At 37.2% G+C, this 25,227-nt stretch overlaps 1 protein-coding gene across 1 annotated transcript in view; it reads right to left on the bottom strand.

Moving 5' to 3' along the window:
* Nucleotides 1-20,787, bottom strand: part of LOC106882265 (signal recognition particle receptor subunit alpha) — a 41,062-nt gene extending 20,275 nt beyond the window's left edge. The window contains exons 1-3 of the mRNA XM_052974957.2: nucleotides 20,564-20,787; nucleotides 10,897-10,980; nucleotides 9,474-9,667 (exon numbers count right to left, since the gene is read on the bottom strand). Coding sequence (XP_052830917.1) covers nucleotides 9,474-9,667; nucleotides 10,897-10,980; nucleotides 20,564-20,680 — 395 coding nt within the window. The 5' untranslated portion in view covers nucleotides 20,681-20,787. The remainder of the gene's footprint in view (nucleotides 1-9,473; nucleotides 9,668-10,896; nucleotides 10,981-20,563) is intronic.
* Between the last annotated feature and the right edge of the window lie 4,440 nt (nucleotides 20,788-25,227).

The following is a 25,227-nucleotide window of genomic DNA, read 5'->3' as shown; positions in this document are numbered from 1 at the left end:
AATCCAATTTTACATGGTAACAGTATCAGACCCTGTGAGTGTCAACATGTAATTGCTTTTTTCATTTGGATTAAAACAATACAACGTTGGCCACTGATTCAGTATTACATGTCAAAAGTGAGAGAACAACACTTATATTGTAATAGGATACAAGATTGTCTCACTTTTAATTCTAATTATATCCTAATGTGAGCAACATCACTCATCGGCAACTTTCCGTCTTTACGGCCATGACAGCAGAATGCTGTGTCAGTGTGTGTTGACTGACATAATGAACGGCTGGAGGTGAAACTCTTGACAAAATACAATGAGATGGCAGGTCCAAGGGATTTTAAAATACACATTTACTGTTCAATTATCAGTTCATACACGTGCTTCTATTTGATTAATTTATAACTGCATACAAAAATATAGACATACTACATTCACACAACTGCTTACAAAAATAGGGGTTTCTATATAATTTCTTCTATGTTCATAATTTTTGGTTTACAATATTGATAAAACTATGTCACCAAAGAAAAGACGTAATCTCTCCAGAAACAAGTATAAAGCAAGGAGGATTTCAGAAAACCAAGGGCAAGAGTCTCAAGAGAGAAAGGAAAGAGAAACTTTCTCAAGACCAGCAAAGGTATGCTGCAGCACATCAGATGGACTCTGTCAAGAGAGAGAAGGGAGATGAGACTCTCCCATGATCAGCAAATGAATACTGCAGCACTTAATCCAGAATCATTAAAACAACATTGTTTTAATGATTAGACAGAGGTCCAATAGAATAGCTCTCAGAAACAGACTACATACAAGTTCATTCTTCACAACTCCTGGAGCTGCTTTCAGATATGATCCATCCCATTCTTATAAAAATGATAGCTATCTAAATTGGTGTGCTAAACTCAAATTGTCATTTCTGCAAAGCTTTAAAATTTCCAAATGAAACTAACGGCATGCGCTGTTCAGGCAGTAAGGTAACATTGCCAGCACTACAAACTCCTTCTCAACCACTTAATGACCTTCTGGAAGGTATTTCCATCCAGTCAAAGGATTTTCTGAACAATATCAGACAATACAACTCTGCAAATGACATCGTTTGGTTCATCTAAGGAAATAGTTGAACATGGACTTACACCGATGTTCGAAGTTCCAGAGCAAGATCACCGCATTGGTTCTCTGTTACCCACACATGAACAACCACAGTTCCTCCAAATGTACTTTATGAACGATGTAGGACAACAAACTTGAGGGGGATGTCAAAACTTCAGATGATGGGCCGTTTCAGACACAGCACCGACTGCCGCAAAGGTGAGTATATCCACTGACAAATTATCGGTGCATTCAAAAACCACATGCCCACCCCACCTCCAATTTTCCATGACTGGTTAGGGCCTGGAATACACCAAACAGACAAATGACGAGGCGCTTAGTCAAATTGGCCCATCATTTACTCCACAAATGTTTTGTCATTAATGTTGCACTTTCCCGTATCACCTGCTTCAACATAACTGTAGTGTATATATATATACATATATATATATATATACACAAACTATGCCATTTTAATCCCCAGCAATGCCAGGTATCTCTGCTGGTCACTTTTACAATTTCTTCTAGAACAATCCCATTCTATAAATGAAGTCCACTTAATTTGAAGCCAGTTTGATAAGTTCCAGTACTCTAGGACTTTGAGTCACTCTCTAACTTCTGATTACTAATTAAAAATAAAAATATATTTGTGTTTGGAGTTCTACTTTCCTGTTTCCATCACCATGTGTGTATATATATATATATATATATATATATATATATATATATATATATATATATGAATTCAACATTAGCTAGTTTGACACACCCACTGAATCAATATCATGTTTCTATAGACTATTTTCAGTCCTGTACACAAATGAACAACACAACACGACTTCCTAGAGTAGTTCACTTCACTAATTAATTGGATTCTTCACACTCTACCATTAAATGCCTGCACTGCTGCTATTGCCAGTCACCAAACTAAACCATTGTTTGCTGGGATGTGTTTGAGGTACCATCAGAGTCAGAAAAGTTCTACCCTCATTGATGTTAGAGATTGGAAACATTTCATCATTTGGCACAACACACCACACGGATATACTAAACATCGCTGAGATTTATGAAACACAACCTTTAGCATCTAAACCCCATTGGGATATACTAAGCACAGACTTTGTCATCCAATTTTATATCAACGCTAACCTGCCTAAAAGTAATGCTATTTCCATTTTCATTGCTGACAACTCTAAGAAGCAAAGTATATCCAATTGTAAAATAATTGCCATTATTCTATACAAATGTTTGGATTTGCACAACCATCAACAAAAGTAGACAAGAAAAAAAATTAATTTCACAAAGTGGACTTGGTTGAGTTTGTGACTAAATGACCAGTCATTCAGCTTTTAAAATCAGCATAGAAGTGTAACACTGCACTATAGATCTCAGTAACACTATACTCCTTGATAGACATATGTGTACTTGAAAAAGTACACATCATTAATACAGATATGATACAGAGACCCAAATTATCTCGAAATCTTCTCCCCAGCAAAGATATGACCACCATGTCGTTACCAATATGAACAGCATAATAATTATAGAAATAATGAGAAGAAAAATACGTTTCATATTTAATCAAGAAAAAATATGATCAACATATGGAAGGGGACACGAATTAAGTGATGTGTTTAAGGTAGCATCAGAGTCAGAAAAGTTGAAACCCTCATTGGTATTAGGGACTACAAGAAAAGACTTCATCATTTGATACAACACATCAGCAGGAGATTACTCAATTGAAACACTGACAATTCAAAGCTATAAAAAACATTGAATTTGTTACACTGAGAAACGCAATGTCTCCATAACAAACCACAATAATTTACAAAACAAAAGGAAACCCACACATTTTGTATCATAGAAAGTAGCACACAAACAACATCCACCACATCAGTGCAATTCTGAAAGCAAATCAGGAATCTGCTTGATAAGCAAGACATCACCATAATCATTAGTAGTTTTGCTTGGTTTTTCTTGGGCGAGGCGGTTGTAGGTCGGTTGAGGAGGTTATAGAAATGCAATTTTTATTAAGGTAAAATATTTTTACAGGAAGAAAAAAATTAAAAGTAGATCTCCAAATGGAGACCCAAATTATCTCAAAAATCTTCTCCCGAGAGCAAACACAGGCTCAGCAAATAGCTGAGCCTGGTGAACTACGAATAAACCGTTTCAATCCTCTTACAACTCCTCCACATTCATTGACAACCGATAGCTTTTACATGACAAAATGGAAGTAGCTTAGTTTGAACCTAGCATTGCCAGGCCAATAACCCATATGTTTAACCACTCCCCTGTTGTGGTTTGGCAACAAAACTATGTCTTTAAGGTACCATCAGAGTCAGAAAAGTTGAAACCCTCATTGGTATTAGAGACTACAAGAAGACTTCATCATTTGGTACAGTAATTTGGTAGGCTAGAAGACTATTAATAATTCATTTCAACAGTTTGTATTCTCTGCGAAATACTTTTCAGAAATGGACCTTAGTAGCACAAAAGCAAACAGAATAACCTCAACTTTATTTGGAAAACAGTCTGTGAATACACTCCATGATACATGTAGTCATTAAAGTGACATGTGGCTGGGATCCATCCAATCTTATTGTAGGAAATAGGGAATATGTCATTACATATTTATGCATACATACCTTTAAATTTTCCGTATTTGTTTGTATATTCATTATTAAACTAGATAACAGCTAAACCAAAAAATGTACATTACCCACATAACATTGTAATCTATACATCTTGTATATATACAATTCCTTGTCTTCCCATTTGTTCCCAATGCATTCTCAAACGGCTCAACCAAATCAAATCCAATTTTACATGGTAACAGTATCAGACCCTGTGAGTGTCAACATGTAATTGCTTTTTTCATTTGGATTAAAACAATACAACGTTGGCCACTGATTCAGTATTACATGTCAAAAGTGAGAGAACAACACTTATATTGTAATAGGATACAAGATTGCCTCACTTTTAATTCTAATTATATCCTAATGTGAGCAACATCACTCATCGGCAACTTTCCGTCTTTACGGCCATGACAGCAGAATGCTGTGTCAGTGTGTGTTGACTGACATAATGAACGGCTGGAGGTGAAACTCTTGACAAAATACAATGAGATGGCAGGTCCAAGGGATTTTAAAATACACATTTACTGTTCAATTATCAGTTCATACACGTGCTTCTATTTGATTAATTTATAACTGCATACAAAAATATAGACATACTACATTCACACAACTGCTTACAAAAATAGGGGTTTCTATATAATTTCTTCTATGTTCATAATTTTTGGTTTACAATATTGATAAAACTATGTCACCAAAGAAAAGACGTAATCTCTCCAGAAACAAGTATAAAGCGAGGAGGATTTCAGAAAACCAAGGGCAAGAGTCTCAAGAGAGAAAGGAAAGAGAAACTTTCTCAAGACCAGCAAAGGTATGCTGCAGCACATCAGATGGACTCTGTCAAGAGAGAGAAGGGAGATGAGACTCTCCCATGATCAGCAAATGAATACTGCAGCACTTAATCCAGAATCATTAAAACAACATTGTTTTAATGATTAGACAGAGGTCCAATAGAATAGCTCTCAGAAACAGACTACATACAAGTTCATTCTTCACAACTCCTGGAGCTGCTTTCAGATATGATCCATCCCATTCTTATAAAAATGATAGCTATCTAAATTGGTGTGCTAAACTCAAATTGTCATTTCTGCAAAGCTTTAAAATTTCCAAATGAAACTAACGGCATGCGCTGTTCAGGCAGTAAGGTAACATTGCCAGCACTACAAACTCCTTCTCAACCACTTAATGACCTTCTGGAAGGTATTTCCATCCAGTCAAAGGATTTTCTGAACAATATCAGACAATACAACTCTGCAAATGACATCGTTTGGTTCATCTAAGGAAATAGTTGAACATGGACTTACACCGATGTTCGAAGTTCCAGAGCAAGATCACCGCATTGGTTCTCTGTTACCCACACATGAACAACCACAGTTCCTCCAAATGTACTTTATGAACGATGTAGGACAACAAACTTGAGGGGGATGTCAAAACTTCAGATGATGGGCCGTTTCAGACACAGCACCGACTGCCGCAAAGGTGAGTATATCCACTGACAAATTATCGGTGCATTCAAAAACCACATGCCCACCCCACCTCCAATTTTCCATGACTGGTTAGGGCCTGGAATACACCAAACAGACAAATGACGAGGCGCTTAGTCAAATTGGCCCATCATTTACTCCACAAATGTTTTGTCATTAATGTTGCACTTTCCCGTATCACCTGCTTCAACATAACTGTAGTGTATATATATATACATATATATATATACACAAACTATGCCATTTTAATCCCCAGCAATGCCAGGTATCTCTGCTGGTCACTTTTATAATTTCTTCTAGAACAATCCCATTCTATAAATGAAGTCCACTTAATTTGAAGCCAGTTTGATAAGTTCCAGTACTCTAGGACTTTGAGTCACTCTCTAACTTCTGATTACTAATTAAAAATAAAAATATATTCGTGTTTGGAGTTCTACTTTCCTGTTTCCATCACCATGTGTGTATATATATATATATATATATATATATATATATATATATATATATATATATATATATATATATATATATGAATTCAACATTAGCTAGTTTGACACACCCACTGAATCAATATCATGTTTCTATAGACTATTTTCAGTCCTGTACACAAATGAACAACACAACACGACTTCCTAGAGTAGTTCACTTCACTAATTAATTGGATTCTTCACACTCTACCATTAAATGCCTGCACTGCTGCTATTGCCAGTCACCAAACTAAACCATTGTTTGCTGGGATGTGTTTGAGGTACCATCAGAGTCAGAAAAGTTCTACCCTCATTGATGTTAGAGATTGGAAACATTTCATCATTTGGCACAACACACCACACGGATATACTAAACATCGCTGAGATTTATGAAACACAACCTTTAGCATCTAAACCCCATTGGGATATACTAAGCACAGACTTTGTCATCCAATTTTATATCAACGCTAACCTGCCTAAAAGTAATGCTATTTCCATTTTCATTGCTGACAACTCTAAGAAGCAAAGTATATCCAATTGTAAAATAATTGCCATTATTCTATACAAATGTTTGGATTTGCACAACCATCAACAAAAGTAGACAAGAAAAAAAATTAATTTCACAAAGTGGACTTGGTTGAGTTTGTGACTAAATGACCAGTCATTCAGCTTTTAAAATCAGCATAGAAGTGTAACACTGCACTATAGATCTCAGTAACACTATACTCCTTGATAGACATATGTGTACTTGAAAAAGTACACATCATTAATACAGATATGATACAGAGACCCAAATTATCTCGAAATCTTCTCCCCAGCAAAGATATGACCACCATGTCGTTACCAATATGAACAGCATAATAATTATAGAAATAATGAGAAGAAAAATACGTTTCATATTTAATCAAGAAAAAATATGATCAACATATGGAAGGGGACACGAATTAAGTGATGTGTTTAAGGTAGCATCAGAGTCAGAAAAGTTGAAACCCTCATTGGTATTAGGGACTACAAGAAAAGACTTCATCATTTGATACAACACATCAGCAGGAGATTACTCAATTGAAACACTGACAATTCAAAGCTATAAAAAACATTGAATTTGTTACACTGAGAAACGCAATGTCTCCATAACAAACCACAATAATTTACAAAACAAAAGGAAACCCACACATTTTGTATCATAGAAAGTAGCACACAAACAACCTCCACCACATCAGTGCAATTCTGAAAGCAAATCAGGAATCTGCTTGATAAGCAAGACATCACCATAATCATTAGTAGTTTTGCTTGGTTTTTCTTGGGCGAGGCGGTTGTAGGTCGGTTGAGGAGGTTATAGAAATGCAATTTTTATTAAGGTAAAATATTTTTACAGGAAGAAAAAAATTAAAAGTATAAATTATTGAGAAAACCCCCCAAATGGAGACCCAAATTATCTCGAAAATCTTCTCCCCACAGCAAATAGGCAATTTACCTCCAAATCTTGGCCTCCAAATATCAACACGCTCAGCAAATAGGTGAGCCTGGTGAATTACGAATATACCGATTCAATTCTCTTACAACTCCACGTTCATTGACAACCGATAGCTTTTCAGGCTGATTCATGTTAACTGAGAAGTTCGGCCTTTATAAAGGCGAAGAAGCATCAGTTACCTCCCTTACATCACTCCTGATTTCTTTTCTTTTATTTTTCCACTTTTCCTAACCTTTTCTTTTTTTTTCTACAGAAACAGGAAGACGGTGTTGTGTCTGACAACAATTATTTTAACTGTTTCCATGTCCTTTTTTTAGTCACTCATATTTCACCAGGGAATAAGAAATGTCCGTTTTCATTAACCAGACCAGCAAGAAGCAAACATACAAAAATAAATGTCGACATTTGAAAAGCAGTTTTACTGATGTTGTGAAGCTGGGAGTGAAATAATAGATTTTATTATCTAAATTACATGACGAAATGGAAGTAGCTTAGTTCGAACCTAGCATTGCCAGGCCAATAACCCATATGTTTAACCACTCCCCTATTGTGGTTTGGCAACAAAACTATGTCTTTAAGGTACCATCAGAGTCAGAAAAGTTGAAACCCTCATTGATATTAGAGACTACAAGAAGACTTCATCATTTGGTACAGTAATTTGGTAGGCTAGAAGACTATTAATAATCTTTTTGCGTCAGTCAGCTTGTCTTCCTCTAATACAGTAATTCTCTTGTTGATAATGAATTGATGGTCGTATTAATAGGCAATCTATTCAACAATCACTCTTTACATCCTCACTATTTATTTGACGATTACTTGGTTTAATTTTATGTCCGTTTTTTCAATGGTAATATGGATTACACAAACATATTAGTGAGGCTTTAGTCTTACAGCCAGATACCCTTTGTATTAAGTGTTGCCTGTTTTTCATATAAGTTCTCTCTTATTCCATAAGTCTTCAAAGGTGCAAGGCCAAAAGACAATTTATTGACAGGAAAAATATTATGGCTTGTGACTCATCAATTTGCAGAGAAGCACTGAGACGCACACAGAGTAACCAACGTGTATGTGTGTATCAGTTTTACATCTACTTTTCCATGCTTGCAAGTGTCAGGTGAGTAATATATATATATATATATATATATATATATATATATATTCACACACACGCATGCTCATATCTACATACAAATCAGTGTAAGCAGTTGTTTGCAGCCACTTTTCTCCTTTGCTTTGCATCCCTCAGACTGTCAATGCTGGTGAAACTAAGTCTCTTATACCATTCTGACATGACAATTTCCATTTCGTTGCTCTAAGGTGTGTGTGTGTGTAGTATTATCATGGTTTAACATCAGTTTTCCATACTTGCATGGGCCAGACAGAATTTGTTGAGACCTATTTTCTACCACTGGATGCTCTTCCTGTCACCAACCCTCAACTGTCTCTAAGTAAGGTAACATTTCGTCAAGGCCAGACATGATTTAACTGAAGACTGGAAACAAAGAACACCACTGTATGACAGCAACATTCATTTCACACATGACAAGCTTTTTTTTCAGTTTCCATCAATCAAATCCACTCACAGGACCTTTGTCAGCCTGGGGCTTGAGTAGAAGATTCTTGCCAAAGGTGTCCTGCATTGGAACTGAACCAGAAACTATGTGGTCAAGAAACAAACTACTTCACTATACAGCCATGTCTGTGTCTATAAACAAAAACCACACCTTAGACAAGTTACTCTATTTATAATTCCACTCTGTATTTAGTCATACAAATGCTACTTTTGCTTCTCCACACAGGGTTAGGCTGTTGCCCTGAAGAGTTCTAATAAAACAGGAATATGTCCAGAGTTATCACTACACTGCTAAACACCAGGCTCAGTCCATACTATACTTCATATTAATTTCAATTAAAATTTTGGGTGTTATCTCCTCTCATCCAAATTTCCTACTAATTAAAATCTCTAGACTTAAATACATCCACAAGGCTCTTCAGGTTTTATGCAGTACACATCTCTTAGTATCCATGTCATTACCACCACTTCTGACCAGTCGTTCTATAAATGAGTAAATTACATTAAAATTCCTGTCCTTCCCATCCTCTGCACCACTTCTCTTCATTACAGATGTTGTCTCCAGTCTGGACCCTATCTGCTGTCCCATCTCTCACACTGACCACTAAACATTTCTTTTAAAATTCTCTTCTTTCCCAGAGTCTAAATATGACCTTCTCACACAAACGTTTACAAACATAAATATGATGAGTGATTTGAACTCACAACCTCCAATTCTCCAGATTTCACCACAACAATAACCAAAATATTTTAACCTACCTTGGCTTCTGGGCTTGCAGAATGCTTTCATCCACCGTTTCCTTGAGTAGAAGATTGAAATCTTCTCGAAAATCAAAATTTCGAGATATATTTCCCCGTTGAAGGTCATCTTTATATTTATTCCGAAACTCCACTTGGATGGCAGTCAGAAACTTGTCGACATAGGACAGTTGTAATATCTTTTGATAGGCTACCTGGGTAAGAGACAGATAGGGACAGGTGTAAACAGTGTCACAGTCTCTATGTGTTATAACAAAGACATACTAGATATGTAGACAGTATAACAGTGTGTTACACTCGATAAGACATACAACAGATGCAGGTAATCTGTGCCTCAGAAGACCTAAACAACATATCTATAGTTAGTCCCCCAAAGTAATCTCAATTTTAAGTCTTTACAAACAGTTACCAAGTTTTTCCTGAAAAGTTAAATCATGTTAAAACCACACTGAGCTCTCAGCTCACCAATTCTGCTGAAACCAAAGCTGAATCCCGGCTTTGCAGATTATTGGCATTTTAGGATTAATTCGACCCTTTAGCATTTAAACTGACCATATATCAAACCCAAATATTCTACTTGCTTTACAGTGAAACTGGCCAGGTGGAACCACTTTGGGAAATTTTGTGGAAACTGTATGCCACAAAGAACAAAATGGAATGAATAATGAAAAAACCTTTATATGGTCACTTGACCTGCTAGAAACAACAGCCAAATATCCATCAAACCATATCTTAACATTTTAAAAATGAAAGGACTTTGGAATTATGTAGTCTTTGATGTAACGTGCTTCAAAAACACTGGTTTACTCCATAAGAACTGTCCATGGGCTAAATACCAACTGAACTACATTTGTTGGTCACAAAGTTGGATGTAGATGAGATGAGAAGAGAGATTCAGCCAAAAGCATTAGCCATGGTTGAGTGGTTGAAGGAGTTCACTCGGCAAACACAAGATCTCTCCAAGTACAATGCTACAACACAGCACCTTGAGTAAATGTGTTTTACCTTTGCCTCAGCTCACCCCAAGCCATGAGAGAGTGGAAACTGTGTGGAAGCCCAGTGTGCAACCATGTCATACACTGTTATACTGATTCTGTCTTGAGAAATACTTAACCACAGCTTAAACAACTGAATTCTCATCATTAAAAACCAATCAAAGTAGAATTAATTTGTAAAACTGACTGAAAAAACATGAAATTTTTGCAGAGATTTTTTTGTAATTTGTTGAATATTTTTCTAAGAGCTCCCCAAACCCACCCCACACACTGAATGAAATTAGGAGAAAGAGAAACAGCTAATTAGTCACAAATTTCAGAGAGAATGGTTTGTAGATATTGCAGAATTGCAGGGAAGAGAGTCAGCATAGAAATGTTTAAATAGAAAGAGGTCAGGAAAGGGATATGGGAAGCTGAATGATACTTACCACAAACACCAGTTCATATTCATTGTCCAAGCGATACTTTAAAGTCAGAGATTCGTGAGTGTAAGAACTACTGCCACTTCTCTCCTGAATAACAAAAACAACATGGATTTCACAAAAACTGATAAGAAGGATAAATCAGGACCCTAAAGAAAAAGAAAAACCTAATTATACAACTGAGATGTGGTGGTGTTCATGGCTATGCTAATACTTACTCTGGACTGTTAACACATGCATTTACAATATTTAGTTCTAAATTAAAGTTTCAACCACCAATAATGATTAGAGATCAAACCAATTGTATTGATTTCAAATTTTGGCACAAGGCCAGCAATTTCAAGGGAAGGGGTAAGCTCAGTAGATGAACCCCATGGTTCAACTGGTACATATATTATCAAACTCCAAAGGATGACAGGCAAAGTCAATGTTGGTGGAATTTGAACTTTGAACATAAAGAGAGGACAAAATACCACTAGGCATTTTACCTGGCATACTAACAATTCTGCCAGCTTACCTCCCGAATTGTAAAATAGAAAATTATTATCATTATTTATCTTCCACACTAGCAGGAGTTAAATGATTTGATAATATCTGATGAGCTGAAGGACTGCATTGAGCTCCCTGTATCTGACATGATTTCTATGGCTGAATGTCCTTCCCTATGCCAACCACTTTATAGAATGGACAGAGTGGTACTAGCACCAGTGAAATTACCAAGTGAGTTGCAAGTAGAAAAAAATATTCGTTTTGAATTAAAGGAATGAAAATTCAAATCTTGGGATTATAAAAAAAATAAATAAATAAATAAATAAAGCAATAAATTTTGGTGATGTTCAAGTCCAGCAAGTGACTGGATCTGAGAAAGTCTATTGAAACTGAAGTAACAACATTGTGAAACAGTCGTTCTAAACATTTAGCAAATCACTAACAAGTTAAATTCACTTTTAGCATTCAAACCAACCAGATCTAACCTCTCACACCTACCCTACAATGTCATTCTAAAAATAAGCAATCGCATTAACAAAACCTTGAAACTATGAGATAATGCATGATTAATTGAAAGCAATGTGAATAAACAAGGATTTACATTTGACAGAGAAGTAATATGAATGCTGAAGGGTTAAATCTCATTTCCTGAGATGTCAAAATATTCATTGCACAGCAGCTGTTGTAGAAGTGTGTCAGTGACCAGGTCCCATTTGTGTGACAGAAGTCTTGAAACCTCATCAAATAAAGTGAATTTAACAGTTTTGTTAACCTTATTTCTATTGAAACCCATTGCCTCTGTTTCAATTAATTTATGAAAATGAAGTTTAATAAAAGCAACTGTTACAATTAAGCTGGCGTTTGGAACATAAGTATGAGATGATGATGGACAGTTTTAATTTAAATCAATTTAAAATATAAAGGTTGTATTAGTGACGGAGGGAATGAACCTAAATGGCTTGCTATCAAAATAGTTACAAACTTTTGTGCTACTGAAAAATGAATCATTAACTAGAATTGAAAACAAAAATGATTGACTTCAGTGTTTTGTGAGAAAAATGGAGAAAAACTGTGTTAATGTGGGAAATGACTGATTATTGGAATTGAAAGGATTAAGATACCATATGTTCCCATTGAATAGAAATAATAATCTAATATCCTCAGTTTCATGATAATAATAATGTTTATATCCTTGTATGTTGGATGTATGATATAACGAAGTGGGGGGGGGGGGGGGAGAAAGTATATATACATGATGCACTACCATTGCAGGAGACTCAATGGTCCATATCCAAGGCTCACAAAGAACTGCTGATCGCTCGCAGTTCTTTGTTTTATAACGAGTCAGTCCACCTTCAGTCTCTTGCAGGGTGGTTAGAATCCTTCCACGACAACAATAATAATAATCCTTTCTACTTTAGGCACAAGGCTTGAAATTGGGGGGAAAAGGGACCAGTTGATTACACTGGACCCCAGTGTTTCACTGGTGTTCAATTTATCAACCCCGAAAGGATGAAAAGCAAAGTTGACCTCGTCAGAATTTGAGCTCAGAACATAGAAACAGGCAAAATACCGCTAAGCATTTCATCTGGCATACTAATGATTCTACCAGCTCACTGCCTTAATAATAATAACAACTATAATAATAAAAATAGATTCGTTTTACATTCAGAGAAAGTTTATTTGACTTTAAAAGGATCACAGAGATGTTAAAATGATCATCTTCTTCCCAACAATTAACTCCAGTTTTACAGTTTATATTCACAAGATTATGTTTTCTTCAATTTGATCTCCAGTCATCAACAGGGGTTTAATTCATTGATGGTCTCTGCATGGTCTCACAGCAGAACCTTTATTCCTAAACTATAAAAATAGCAGTGTGCTTATTCTCAGATGCAGCACTAGTGCCGTGGCCCTGTCTGGGACTATAGACACATCAAGGAATAATAGAGTTGATGATGATCAAAAATCAAACTAATTATATTAAGAAATGTTTTGTCAGTAAAACGCCAGTTAATTAGTAATCATTATCATATAATTATCACCATTGTAAACTTGTGGAGACAAAACACACTAAACAGACATTACGACATTTTTATGAGAAACATTACAAACAGACCTTACCAATTTTATCCTTATCACAGATAATGCAATTAAAGGTATGAAGACAGGGAAAGCCCTTGGTCCATCAGGAGTCACTGCTGAGGTGCTTAAAATATCTGGTAGAGTTGGTTACAGTCTAGTCACCCACATAGTAAATCAGGTTATTCAGGAAGGTGTAATCCCCAGTAACTGGTGTAGCAGCATTATAGTCAGCTGCTACAAGACAGAAGAAATTACAGAGGCGTCAAACTGCTGGAGCAGATGATGAAAGTTACTGAGAGAGTTACAACAACCCAATTAATTAGGGAAAAAAATTAGGCTAGATGAAATGCAGTTTGGCTTTGAGCCAGAGAGAAGCACGAGTGAGGTTATTTTCATAGTCAGACAACTGCAAGAGAAGTATATGGCTGAGAAGAAATCATTGTACTTGGTATTTAGTGATCTGGAGAAAGCATTTGACAGAGTAGCTTAGCCTGTGATATGGTGGTTGCTGAGGGAGTAAGGGTTAAACGAATCGCTTGTGAAAGTAGTACAGGCCATGTGTAGGGTGCTGTCTGTAAGGTGTGAGTTAGCCATGGGCACAGTAACGAATTTAGTGCATAGGTAGGCACTCATTAAGGCTTGGACCTCAGCCCCCTCCTAGTCATCATTATCCTCTTGGTCATAATTTACGAGGAATTTAAGACTGGAAACAGATGGAAAGATCTTGCTCTCATAGCAGAATCTGTAATAGACTCAGGAGCTCTAACAATTGTAGGAGGAAGATATCGTGGCAGAGTTTAGGCAAAGTTCTCCTTACTCATGGCGAAGGAAAACGACACAGAATTGGGCAGTAAAAGTGTTAAAAAATGAAATTTTAGGAAAAAAAAACCATTTCAGACTTGGAATTTTCTATTGTCTCTCTCAGAGTGAAAGGTAGATTGTATGATGCTTGTATATGAACAGCTATACTCCATGGCAGTGAGACATAGGCTCTGAATGCAGGGGACATGTGTAGACTGGGGAGGAATGAAGACAGTGTGCATGAACAACAAAGCACAAATGTGTTGAGAGAAAAGTTGGGCATAAGAGGAACCAAATGCAGCATACAAGAGAGGAGATTATTACATTGGTTTGAACATGTGATGGGTATGAATGAAGACAGCTGGATAAAGAAGAGCTGGTCACTGAAAGAGGATGGCACCTGTGGAAGAGGGAGACCCAGGAAGACATGGGATGAAGTGGTGAGGACTGATCTCAGGATGTTGGAACTCACAGAGGAAATGACAACTGGACCAAGATGTCTGGCAATATGAGTTTCTGGAAAAGACCCACCCACGTCAGCAAACTTGAGTTCTAGAAGCATTGTTTTCCACTCACACATAACAATAACATTTTCACACACCCTACCCCCAACAAACCAAGCATCCCCCTCCTCCCCAAACTGTTTCTCTTCTTCACATTTCCTCTTCCTACACTATGATTATCTCCCACTCCCCAGTCCAGGCCTTGATACCCTGCTTCCCCCGTCCCCTCCCTCTCTATATACCCAGATTCTCACCAGTCATCACATTTCTCCCATCCCCACTCCTGACTCTATGGAGTGGTTGGTGTGAGGAAGGGCATCCAGCCGTACAAACCCTGCCAAAACAGACACAGAAGCATGGCACAGGCCCCCGCCTGGCCAGCCCCTGTCAAACCATCCAACCCATGCCAGCATGGAAGGAGGACATTAAAACGATGATGATCTTGATGACAAGAATAGTAAAAAGAGAAGGAAAGAAATGAAAAAAAAACATTCTTTTCATTTCCCAGATGCTTTGAGAATTCCATGAGTAACTGTTCCAAAGCTCTGCCAATATCTTCAGACGGGAGACCAAGTGTGAATGCTTATGATCAAGTAGACGACAGTAAAGACACACAAGGATTCAGTGCTGGCAAATGACAGATGTGATGACGGTGATAATAATACAAGAGTCTTTGTTGTCTCAAAGAGAAGAGAATTCTTCAAAGTTTGACAGATTAAACTCAGATCTAGGGTTAGTTTTACTCGGTGTTATTTAACCTACCAGTGATGACCTTGACATGGGTTAAAGTCTTCATGAAGTCAGCTTATCATTTCACTGACTGTGCTAATCTAATACTCTACTACATCATTATTCTTAAACTGTTCTGATAAGGATGTTTCTATGTAGTCGGTTAACCTGCTAGAAAAAGCAGTTAGATCTCAAATGACATTCTCCTGTCTTAAAAAACAAGGTCTGGGTGTCATCCTCGATACAACATACCTGGACATTATTGGACTGTCACAAAGGGTTGTCATGTGATTAAATAACAACAAAGGGGAGATTTTACAGTAATACAATTATCACCATTGTCATTGTTTTAACGTCCACTTTTCCATGCTTGCATGGGTCAGACATGATATGTTGATATTTTCTGCAGCTAAATGCTCCTTTTGTTGCTAACTCTCACCTGTTTCCAAGCAAGGTAATATTTCCCCATGCTTTCACCACAGACTGGAACAATCAATTTACAATCATCACGCAATATCAATTCAAGGGGAACATTCACACACACATACACATGAACATATACTCACGCACACACAATAGACGTCTTTCAGTTTCCATCAACCAAATCCACTCACAAGCGTTTATAGTTAGCCCAGGGCTATATCAGAAGACCATGGTGGCACATAGTGGGGCTGAACTCAGTATAACATGGTTGCAAAAGAAGCTTCTTAGCCAAACAGCCATGCCAACCTTTTACGCCTCGCATTAACTACTTGTAAAACAATTTGTGGCAAAAGAAAACAAGATGGTTGTGGTTTTAATGCTTTTCAAAAGACGTCATCAGAAGAAACTGTTTCAACTGACAGCCTGTCTGCGTTTGATTATTAAAAAAGTTTTCGGATGATGGAGATGACTGAGGAACACGCTTGAGTTAAACATGGATTTTCAGTCTTCACCATCTTAAGTTGATGTTATCTTCTGAGGGTTGATGGTCACATTGTCATCACTTTGGGTGCCTTTACAGAAGTGGAGTCCATTGCCAAAATTTAGGCTTTGTCACCTAACAAAGAATAACTAATCCACTTTTTCTGAGGAGTCTTGGAGATCCTGGATGTATGGGTGTGTGTATGTATATATATACATACATACACATATACACACATGTACAGGCCTATATCACTGTTGTCATCTTCACTTAACGTCTGTTGTCCATGCTGGCATGGGTTGGACGGTTTGACCAGGGCTGGCAAGCTGGGGAGCTACCCCCCGACTCCAGTTGTCTGTTCTGGCATGGTTCCTACAGCTTGATGCCCTTCCTAATGCCAACCACTTTACAGAATTTGCTGAGTGCTTTTACATGGCACCACACAGATGCTTTTAAATGGCACCACATGGGCGCTTTTATGTGGCACTACCATGAGTGCTTTTTACATGATAGGTCAGTCCTCATCACCAGAGAGACCAGTTTTAACACTTCTGCTGCAGAGAAGGAGGGTCTTCATGAGTACAGCAAGGCTCAGGGCATCTTAGTCCTTTCTCATCTCGCCTGAAAGGTTCAGCATCCTGAGGTTGTTCTTCAGCATTTCATCCTGTCTTCCCAGGTCTCCCACTTCCACATGTTCCATTCACTTTGAGATACTGGCACTTCTTTATGAAACTGCCAGCATCCATCCACATCACATGACCAAACCAGCAGTCTCCTCTCTTATACACAACAACAAATTCCTCTTATGCCTAACTTCTCTCTCAGTACACTAGCACTCTACTGAACATGCACACTTAAATTACACATCCAGTGGAGCATACTGGCCTCATTTCTTTCTAATTTTTGCATGACCTCTGCATTCAGGGCCCACATCTCACTACCACGTAGAATTGCTGTCTGTATACATGTATCATACAACCTTCCTTCCACTCAGAGAGAGAATCCTTTCATAACCAACAGAAGTAACAGTTCTCTAAATTTCCTCCATCCTATTCTAGCTATTACACTCTCCGTGCATCCTCCCCCTACTACTAATTTGGTTCCCTAGGTAGCAGAAATTATCTCCTACCTCTACTGAGTCACCAGAGCATTTAAGAGAATCAATTTCCAAAATCTCTATAGTTTTTATGGATCCTGTGCATCTTCCACAAATGCTACCTTCTCTGATAATCTTCATCTCAGCCATAATTCCAGATGGACCACGGGGCTTTCCTAGTTTTAAATGCCTTATCTACCACACTATGATAGCTGGTATCTCACTGACACACTGATTAACAATCCAGAACACTTCAAGTCTCTGATCTTCATGCTGTAGGACATTGGCAAACCTATTCTTTTCGGATTCTACCCTAGCTAGATAAACCTGACATCTCGCCTCCCTTTTAGTCTTCTGATATGATTCTTTGCTAACCCCTTTTTTCCACCCTTTCCAGAGACTGGCTCTTTTCTTTTATAGCCCTGTCAACATCATTGTTCCACCACCACAACACCGTTAGCCTGACAGGGGCTTTGCTTGGACCACAAATTTGGTCTGTTGCCCTTAATAGATTGTCCTGTAGGAACTTCCGGTTGTCCTCTTATGTCTATCTCTCCCTCTTGAAAGACCTCATTAAGGCCATCGCTAAATCTGCCCTTTTGAAGGATCTTTGAGCTTCCTCAACCGCCTTTTCCATATTGGTTTGCGTCTCCGAATCTTTCTGGCCCTAAGCCTGAAGTCACTAACCATATTTATATATATATATATATATATATATATATATATATATTTGTTTTGCAAGATTTTTGATGTGAAATCGTGTGTTGAAACAGATGTTGTTGTACTTGGGGATGGTCATATTGCCAGTTTAGCCAATAAAAACACACGCACTGTATATTTGGTGTTAATTTGCTTCAGCTTCATATTACATTGATCTTAATCTTATTTCGGCCAGAGTTCTTTCATCACACTTCTGTGACCTCATCAGTGGTCCTTTGTTTCCTTCTTTCTTATGTGTGTCTCACCTTGCTAACTATCAGCCATTTTAGTTAGCAAGGTGAGACACACATAAGAAGGAAGGAAACAAAGGACCACTGATGAGGTCACAGAAGTGTGACGAAAGAACTCTGGCCGAAATAAGATTAAGATTAATGTAATATAAAGCTGAAGCAAATTAACACCAAATATACAGTGCGTGTGTTTTTATTGGCTAAACTGGCAATATGACCATCCCCAAGTACAACAACATATATATATATATATATATATATATATATATATATATATACACACATATATATATATATATACATACATACACACACACACACAAGTTATAAATAATGGTCATTATATATATTTCATTTATTAGAGTAAGTTTGGGTATGCTAATTTCATTTCCCAATCATGTGATTTCAGGCTTAGTCCCACTAGAAGATATCTTGAGCAAGTGTCTTCTATTATAACCCCCAGGCCAACGAGGGCTTTGTGAATGGATTTGGGAGACAAATTGAAAGAATCTTGTCATATATATTTGTGTGCTTATGTTACCTTGTCTGACATAACGTGACAGTTGTAAGTGAGCATCACAGCTGTGTTGTTTGTATCCAATTCTCCATGATAACATGATAACAAGGAGGAATATTCCCTGGCATGGAAACAAGGGCTGGCGACAGAAAGAGCATCCAGCAATATAAAATCTGCCTCAATGAAATTCCATCTGACCCATGGAAGCATAGACCTTAAAACGACGATAGTTATATATATATATATATTAGGTGCTTGTGATTCAGTCGACAATACTACAGCACATTTTTGGGTAAATTTGGCCCGATGCCAAGGGAGAAATCATTGCTAAAATATTTTTCTAGAATTGATATAATTAACATTTTCAATAAATGAGATTAGACACGAAACATATGTTTTTTTCCCAGCCTGACTATTTCGTCTGGTAGCGACAAATTCAGCTGATCTAGTGACACCAACGTGGAACAACAGCTGAGAGGCAAAGAGACGGACCTACAAATCACTTTTTACGCATTATTATACGTAACTGAATGACACATTGGTTTTTACACAACTAAATTAACAAATGTCGAAATAAAAGATATTGGAAAGCATTCGGATGTTCTATATTTATATTCAATCACAATCTGGGTACTTTTAGGGCTAGTAAACATCAAAGACTTTAAGAATTACACCCCACATCACATAGCTTCAAGACTTGTTGTTTCACTCCAGGTCAGTCCCGATCAAAAGATTCGTGACAATTTGGGGATATAAAAAACAATATTATGTAATATCTTTTCTTTTTAAATTCTTTTAGAGAAGTTAGGGTGTGACTTGAGGAAGATTTAGCTGCTATTTCTAAGATAAAAAGCAACTACCTTAGAATTAACAGATTTAACAACGTGACTATATTTCGGAATTGAAGAGGCGCTGTTAGATGGCCACCACCAACGACAGCAATCTTCACGGAAGCGGAGGTGGGAGCAACGGACACAACGTAGAAAGCCATATGTTGACACCAATGACTTTTAATTTATGAAATTAAATCATAAAAGTAGACCCTCAATCAAACTGACCTAATTGTGCTACAGAATGAAAATCGATTATTTATATATATATATATATATATATATATATATATATATATATATATATATATATATATATATATATATATATATATATATATATTCATACATGCATATACATACATACATATATACATACATACACACGAGACAGGGCGAGAGAATACACACACATATATATATATATATATATATATATACACACACACACACATGGATGAAAAAGTTCATATATATGTATATATCAACACACGTGTAAGTGTGCGTATACTGCCAACTAGATTGAAAGATATATATATTATATATATGTGTGTGTATATATATATTATACACACACACATATAAAGACTCATACATGAATACATGTGTATATAATATGTGTGTGTGTGTGTGTGTTCTACGTCCACGCGTGTCGTGTCTCTCTCTCTCTCTCGGTGCCTGTCCATCTGTAGAACAGAAAGACGTGTCTGAAACGGGACAGAAAAGAAATCCTGGAAAGGAATGAAGAAATGGAAAGAATTTCGCTCACTTGTAGAAGAACGCTCTTAATTAAAGCATTAACGGATGGTGTAAACCATTGCGATGTTCCCTGGAAGCACCACAGAACGATGCCACCTTTGCTAAAGATACTGAAGAAATCCAACATATTGGCCAAGTTAAACAGCGACGACGGCGAACCTCAAACTAAGGTTTTATACCACTCTTACTCTCTCTCTCTCCTTCTCCCGCAGTCAATACTTCTAGCTTTCTATTTCCCTACTCACTCCTACTCCAATCTATTTCTATATGTTTCTAATTTGTTTCTCTTCCCCTTCCTCCTTATCTTCTTTCAGCGTTATGGTGACGTTTTCACACAACTCGATACCGGATGTGACGTTTACAACATTCCTTAAATAAGTTTTCCTGTTATGTGGAACCCATTACATTTATTAATCAAATATTAATTGAATTCAGTTTTTATAATTTTATTTTTACGAATACTAATTTCATATTTTTTCGTAGTATATACACAATTCCCTCAATAAAACTCTTCACTCTACTGGTCATATTTTTAACAGCGTGTTTATTTGCAGGGTTTTAGTACCGGAAGTGACATTTTTATCACAAACTACCTCCAACAGTTCAAACAAATCTTCATATCTTTTCGTGTCTAGAAACTCTGCTCTTTGTTTAAAATAGAAATAATTTATTGATTTAGTATACGCAACACTGCGTTACTTTGTTATATTATGAAATTAGTTTTGTTGTAGAAAAGCATGTTTAACTTTTAGATTCGTAGAGTCTTAACATTTATTGTCCCACATGAAAACATAGTATTAAAGATTAGTTCCCTTTTTTTAATTGTTTCTGCTGCTAGATAAGAGAGGGGCAAGAATGTGCAGACTTTATAGGTCATGTAGGGTACCATGCACCATTGCAATGCATCACTGCATTCATCATTTACCAGTGTTTGCTTGAGTCATCCCAGACGGTATCCTAACTCCACAAGATACTTCCTCATCCACTTCGACGACCATGTGCTATAGAGCCATCAACCAACCACCCATACACATCCTCAGATAACATACGCAGGATTGACCCTCCTTACAGCTGAATAGATGAGCGATCAGGTCACTATGCATTATCTGATCAAGGAAGAGAAACCACAAATTTGTGATCATGAGGTCTACTCCTTAAGTACTAGGCCCTGCTTCACTTTACCCAAAAGAGCTTTGTTTAGTAAAAACTTTCACATTACTGAGGCCTTTCTAGATAACTAAAATCTCTCTCTCTCTCATATCAGTTGATGTAAAACTAAACCAAGACTATTACAAAGACTTTGTTTTATAATAAACCATAATTTTAACAAGTATTATTAAAATATAAAATTTATAATAATTAAAAACTAAAATCTGAAAAGGGTAATTGCTCAAATAGACCAATGGCATTAATGAAATTAAGGGGTGATGTATCCAATGTTGTGTGTGTATTAGGGAGAATTCTGCTGTCATATGTACAGAAGACGTGTATTTGAGTCCAATGGACAGCCTTCAATTCTTTTCTATCCAAAGGGATTTTTTGACCCAATATTTACTTGCTATTATAGCTTCATGTGTACTTCAAGATCCCATATTTCCAAATTGTTTCACGTTCTTTTGAATGTCTATAAAATTCATATAATACCAATAATGTGTATGTGAGTGTGTATATGTATATATATATATAATATATATATATATATATATATATATATATATATATATATATGTATATACATATATATTAAAGGAGCACTCCATCAGTTACAATGACAAGGGTCCCAGCTGAGACGAACAGCCTGCTCATGAAATTAACGTGCAAGTGGCTGAGCACTTGACAGGAACAATGTGTACCCCATAGTTCTCTGGGAGATTCAGCATGACACGGAGTATGACAATCCAAAATACTTCAGTTCATTAGTCCTCACGTTGCTGAACATTGACAAACTTCTTATTTTCTGCTTCTCCTTCGACTATGTATACCTGTCACCCGGCCTCCCTTCTGGCTATCTGGTACAGTTCCCTGCTACCCCAACTCTTCCAGACCTGTTTCTTTGCTGTAATGGCCTTGTCTACCGTATTATTCCATCATGTTACTCTAGGTCTGGAAGGGACTTTGCACCAGTTGCAGATTTGGTCTGTGGCGCTCAGTAAGCTGTCCCATAGGAATTTCCAATTACCCTCTCTATCTGAAGTCTGTAGCTCCTCCCACCTCTCATCAAAGTTCTTAGTGAGGATGTCCCTAAATCTCTGACCATGTGAAGGGTTCTTTAGCTTCCAAATTCTTCTTTTCTGGATTGATCTGCTTCTTGACATCCTTCTGGCCTCAAGTCTACAGTCACTAATAACAAGTCTATGCTGGGGGGTACATTCTTCACCAGGGGGGGGGTCTTTGTATTTAAGAGCAACCCTGCATCCCGCTGTCTGGTGAGGATGAAATCAATCTGGCTAGCGGAGTCACCTCATTGATAGGTTATCAGGTGGCTTCCTGAAGTTAGTGTTGCAGATTAATAGGTTGCATGCATCACAGAACTCCAGTAGCCTAGTTCCCTCTTTGTTTTGGGAACCAATTCCATGGCCCCCCCATGAACACTATGGAAGATACTGGATTGCCATCTGATATACCCATTAAAATCTCAATATATATATATATATACATATATAAATATGGCAAGGCTAGGAGTCACATCAGATTGCAGTCTGTTCTTCACTTGGTTTCCATGGCTGAGTGCCTTTCCTAATGCCAACCACTTCAGAGTGTACTGGGTGTTTTTTTACATGGCTACCATCAAGTGCTTTTTATGTGGCACCTGTACCCATACCATTCCTTTTTATGTTACGCCTTGGTTCTAGAATTTCAATTCTGTTGTGGTGGGCAGGTCTTCTCAAGTACAGCAATGCACTAACTATCTCAGTCCCCTCTCATCTCCTTTGTAAGGCTCAGCATTTTGAGATCAGCCGTCAATATTTTGTCCCATGTCTTTTCCAGAAATTCTCTCCACTTTAAGTGACCAACATTTCTTTATGCAATTGTCTTCATCCGTCTGCATCACATGACCAAACCAGCAGTCTCCTCTCTGGCATGCTGCATCTAATTCCTCTTATGCTCAACATCTTTCTGAAAATATTAATGCTCTGTTGCACAAGCTCACTAACATTGCATATCCAGCGGAACATAACCAGCTTCACATGTCTTCTGCATTCAGAGTCCCTATCTCATTACCATGCAGTATTGCAGTTTGCATATACGAATCACACAATCTTCCCTTCACTTGGAGAGAGAGAGAGAGAGAGACCTTTGGTTGCCAATAGAAGTAAAAAGTTCTCTGAACTTTCTCTTCCCCTTCTCTCAAATACACTCCTACCCAGGAGAAATGGTAGTTAAGGATCACTTGGTAAGGGGTTAACATCAGTTTAAACCTTTATATGCTTCGATGTTGAAGGAAGAAACGAGTTGTTCCTGTTATATACAACTGTCCAGTGAATATAATTATTGTGTAAATGATTATTATAAAATTATTTTCAGAATATTCCAAACATTCTGAGCTTAATGTCAATGTTATAAGGATGTCCAATGTCTTTGTCTGAAATTGTCAAAGACTGCTGAACCAATGTAGAGATCAGTAGTTTCTATGAATTGTCCTAAAATTCTGCAAGGGTGTTCAAGACAATATCTTTTACTTTGGAAACATTTGGTAAAGCATAAAACTGCTTCTATGTTCTAAAGTAAGCCATGTATATGAAGGCCACAGCACATTCACTATCAACAAAAACTGAGGAATATTTCTCGAAGAAGTCTATCAAATGTTGTGCCACATTTTTAAAAAATCCTTTTGATGCCAATCAGTCTGATGCTGCTTCCAGCTGAACAATACAAAACTCTCGACTCTGAAATGTTTTGTTTTTTTTAAGTAAACAATTTAAGAGTTTTATGTAAAAACGTTTTGCTATATTACAAACACAATCCAAGCACATATTGAATAATAAAGTACAAGGTAAACTACACCTGGAAAAAAAAAAAAAAAAAAAAGGATAGTCTGACCTTTTGATCATAGGTCTGCTGGATTAGGACTGACCTGGGGCTAGAGAACACAACAGCTTCAAAATTTAGACCAAATTCTTTGATATTTGAAGATTTAGGGGGTCATTTAGGGATAAACCTATTTTGTACCGTTACCCATAGTATCAATAGATAACTCTCGCTACTTATAAAGGGTATCTCCCCCCAAAGTCTGTAAGCAGTGGTAGCACTGTAATATTAACAAGTGTTAAATTAGTCTGCAGCAGCAGCTTTTGTTCGTAGTGTAGAATAGAGGTCTGGTGTCGTAGCGATAATAAGTTGATCCCATCAGGGAACTCATTTTAGCACGAGACAACCTCTGACACTGATTTCATCCAATCAGAAGCAATCATCTCCTTATGGAGTTCGATACCCATCTTTTGTAAAGAATCCCTCAAGGAAATTCGATAACATAGTTTTGTTTTGTTGAGGACAATACAAATCTCCTCGTGCTGGTGGCCAAAATAAAATGCACACTGTACACTCTGTAAAGGGATGGGAGTTAGGGAGGGCATTCAGCTGTAGAAACCAGGCCAAACTTGAAAACATAAGCGCGATAGGGTCGAAGAGGAAAGAACAACTCCGAGTGAGAAGGGACTCCGACTATAACGACAC

This window comes from Octopus bimaculoides, chromosome 20 (assembly GCF_046866305.1).
Source record: "Octopus bimaculoides isolate indiv1 chromosome 20, ASM4686630v1, whole genome shotgun sequence".
NCBI classification, from domain to species: domain Eukaryota; kingdom Metazoa; phylum Mollusca; class Cephalopoda; order Octopoda; family Octopodidae; genus Octopus; species Octopus bimaculoides.
This window is presented reverse-complemented; position numbering and strand designations above follow the sequence as displayed.